We start from the raw sequence: 3,924 nt of genomic DNA on the forward strand, positions 1-3,924 counted from the left end.
AGTAAAGTGACTTGCTCAAGGCGACAGTGGGATTTGAAGACAGACAGAAAGTCACAGACACACACCTCGGTTGCTGGCAGGTTGGGATATGCTTGCAGCCCCATTCTCTTTGTCTCTCTCACACACACAAATCCCAGGCAGGCTCCCATTCACACACCTATGCAATCCAGGCAGTCAGGATCCACAGGGCCTTTTCTCCTCAGCTGCTGGTGCCTCCTTCATTGGGAGAGGAGAGCAGGAGTTGTTCTTGTGCTATAGCCTGTAGGGAGCCTGTTCTATGGCTCCTTCTTTGTGCTGGCCCCGCAGTATTCAACACTCATGGTGCTAGCACTTCTATGCTCATCTAGTGCATCACGAGATGAGCATAGAGGAGGTACTAGCACTGCACACAAGGAGGAGCTGCATAATGGGCTCCATCTTCTTCTGTTTCCAGGTCATGGGCAAGTGTTGAGTCACGAATGCAGGCCTGTCTTTCCTTCCGCCACCAGTGGGATGGAATTCACTGGTGGCCACATGGGCCTCTCCCTGCTCCCTTCTTCAGTTCCACCCCTGTGCTGCCCCCCTCAGGTGTGCTGTCCTGTGCAATTGCACAGGTTGCACACCCAATGGTATCAGGCCTATACCTTAGTCAACATGGGTTACCCTTTTCTTCGTCTCCATCACTATCCCATGCCCTTTTGAATTCCATTACTGCTCTTGTCCTCACTACCTCTTCTGGGAGGGCATTCCATGCATCCACCACCCTTTCTGTGAAATTCTTCTTGACACTGGTCCTGAGCCCCTTGGAACTTCATATTATGACCTCTTGTTCTACAGTTTTCTTTCCATCAAAAAAGGTTTGATTCCTGTGCATTAATATATTTCAGATATTTAAAAGTCTGTATCATATCCCCCCTGCCTCTCCTCTCCTCCAGTGTATACATATTTAGTTCTTTCAATCTCATACATGGGAAAGTCACTGCTTATCTCTGGTTATGAGGATTGGATCTATTCTTTGGGAGTCTACTGGGTACTTGTGTCCTGGTTTGCTCACTGTCAAAAACAGGATGTTGGATTTGATGGACCTTTTATCTGACTCAGTATAGCATATCTGATTTTTTTTTTTTTTTTTTTATAAGAGGATCTATATTCCATGACTATCACTTTGGTCATCCAGTCCTACAGGTGCCAGGCTTTGTGTCCTTGTGTCCATTCCATCAACAAATCAGTCCTAGAAGTGAGAGGTTCTATATCCCTATGCCGTTCCACTGAGTCACATAAGAACACAAGAAAATAAGAAATTGCCATGCTGGGTCAGACCAAGGTTCCATCAAGCCCAGATTCCTGTTTCCAACAGAGGCCAAACCAGGCCACAAGAACCTGGCAATTATCCAAACACTAAGAAGATCCCATGCTACTGATGCAATTAATAGCAGTGGCTATTCCCTAAGTAAACTTGATTCATAGCCATTAATGGACTTCTCCTCCAAGAACTTATCCAAACCTTTTTTGAACCCAGCTACACTAACTGCACTAACCTGTGCATGTAAAAATAATATACATACTGTTGTGAGGTGAGAGGCTTGATATTCCTGTGCCTGTTCCCTGAGCCATCCAGTCCCATGGGTGAGAGGCTCTATATCTTTGTGCCCATTCTCTTACTCATCTAGTCCTAGAGGTGACAGGCTTTCTATCCCTGTGCTTTTCCCTTGAGCCCTCCAGTCCTAGAGGTAAAAGATTTTGTGGCCCTGTGTCCATTACATGAGCCATTCAGTCCTAGAGGAGAGAGGCTCTATATCCCTATGTCTGTCTCATGGACATTCTAGTCCTAGAAGTGTCAGGTTCTGTATACTTGTTACTATCCCCTAAGTCACTCAACTTAGAAGCAATAGGCTCAATATCCCTGCATCTGTTCCTTGAGTGGCTCTATATCATGTGCCTATTGCCTCACCATCTAGTCTTAAAGCTGATAATCTCTGAATGCCTGTGCCTGTCCCTTGAATCATCAAATCCAATCCATTAGAATTAATAGGCTAAAATTTCACTGGATGCTTTCTTTTCCTCATTCTCAGAGAATATTTCATCTTTCTCATTCTCTCCCCAACTCTGTTATTGCTCCTTGCCCACTGTTCTGGAATGTTGACTTGTGACAAGTACCCTCTGGTACCACCCCATAGTCAAGTGATCCTCAGAAAGAAAGGTAGCTTCTGATGCCAGCACCAAGATGCCAAAGTAGGTGCAAGGGTGGGTATTAAGGTGCAGAATGGTACCAAAGGAGGAAGGGTAGGAAAGAATGTGGTAACAAAGGTCAACATGTTTCTAGTTTCTTATTGGGGCTAGAGATGATGTACAGATTTATGGCAACCACATGGGACTGCCAGTTGCCCTGCCAGCAGAGACTAAAACATATGCAGTGAGTGCTCTCATTAAATCATAAGTTTTTGCCTTCAACTAAAGATTATATATAGTTGTTTTGTAACACAGAAGAGAGAATTGCTGAAGAAGACTTTTAAGTACACTTGTCTCTTTAAATTTCTGGCTCCACCCATTCCATGCATAAGCATATAATCAGAAGTCAGATGGATTATGTTTAAAGACTCTGAAGCAGAACTGACTTATTCACCAGTTGAAACTCAATGGAGTCAACTCCTGCTAGGGCAGCTATGCAGTCAGTCTGCAATTGCTTTGGGGCTCCTACATGCCCTGACTCTCGCCAGGAATTCAACATATGGAAGGACTATCTCCAGCTCTCTAAGATTGTGGAGAGAATGATAATTGAAAGAAAGCAAGAGCATCCAGAGGCTGCTGGTGCTGGATGCAGATTGCCCCCCACAATCTCCTCTGCCATCTTAGGAGGGATCTTCCAGGGGATAAGACAGAGCAGCAGTGCCTGTGACAGCTCAGATGACCAGGTCAACTGCATGGGCTCAGCAGAGATGACTATGGCTCAACTGCCTGCCAACAACATCTGCAATTTCTGCAAGCACAATGGCGAATCCAAGAACATCTACTCCTCTCACATGCTAAAGACACCAGATGGCACGATCATCTGTCCTGTCCTTCGCAAGTACACCTGTCCTCTCTGTGGTGCCACAGGTGATATGGCCCACACCCTAAAGTACTGCCCGCGCAACCAAGTGAAACAATCGCTGTACCGCAAGAGTGGACGCAACTCTGCTGGACGCAAGACGAAACGCTAACCAGTCTTCCACCAGCCATGAGAAAAGGTTTCAAGCCAATGAAAGAGGATGAAAAAAATCCCCAATTTTAAGTTAAGAGAGATGCAATGCTGAGAAAACAACTTGAGTTTCAGAGGTTGACTTGACAACAAACTTTTAACTTTCCGTTTTGGGCTGTGGACAGGAAGAACCACAAATGGTAGAAGACTTGCAGCAACAGACATTTTCAAACCCGGTCACTATCAAAACAAAAGTCAGGGAAGAGCGCAAAGAGGAGATTCTCCTTTTTCTTGTTCACACTTGTATTTCACCTCTTAAACAATAAACAGGATACTGTTCTCTCCTTAACATCATGGACTTCCAGCTGTTGCCTATTTGAATTTTCATTTACAGACTCTGTGAGTATCTGAAGGCTTGACATTATGGGCTTTTTTTTTCTATTAGTTTGTTATTTTTTTGTCTATGTTCATAGTTATTACTTTGTATAAATATATATATATATACATATACTTATATTGTTTGCTTTTCTTTTGTTGTATAATAAAACACGTGTTGTTATAGCATTGAATTAACATTTGTCCATTTTATTGTGAGTATATTTGTATATGCATGTGTGTATATTTATTAGCTTGTTTTTCAAAGAAAGAAAAGTGACTTATTGCTGTATGTCCTAATAACTTTTGTTTTTGATCCACACCACATTTTTGATACATATCTGGAGGTCCAAGAATATCCTCAGATTTTTTTATAACACATGTATAGGCAC

At 43.3% G+C, this 3,924-nt stretch overlaps 1 protein-coding gene across 1 annotated transcript; it reads left to right on the top strand.

Annotated features, from left to right (window-relative positions):
- The first annotated feature begins 2,642 nt into the window (after nucleotides 1–2,642).
- Nucleotides 2,643–3,179, top strand: NANOS2 (nanos C2HC-type zinc finger 2). Its single transcript, XM_029619071.1, has 2 exons — nucleotides 2,643–2,770; nucleotides 2,855–3,179. Exons 1-2 carry the CDS (start codon nucleotides 2,643–2,645, stop codon nucleotides 3,177–3,179), a joined length of 453 nt encoding a protein of 150 aa, XP_029474931.1.
- The last annotated feature ends 745 nt before the right edge of the window (nucleotides 3,180–3,924 follow it).

Source organism: Rhinatrema bivittatum, chromosome 11 (genome assembly GCF_901001135.1).
Source record: "Rhinatrema bivittatum chromosome 11, aRhiBiv1.1, whole genome shotgun sequence".
Lineage (NCBI taxonomy): Eukaryota > Metazoa > Chordata > Amphibia > Gymnophiona > Rhinatrematidae > Rhinatrema > Rhinatrema bivittatum.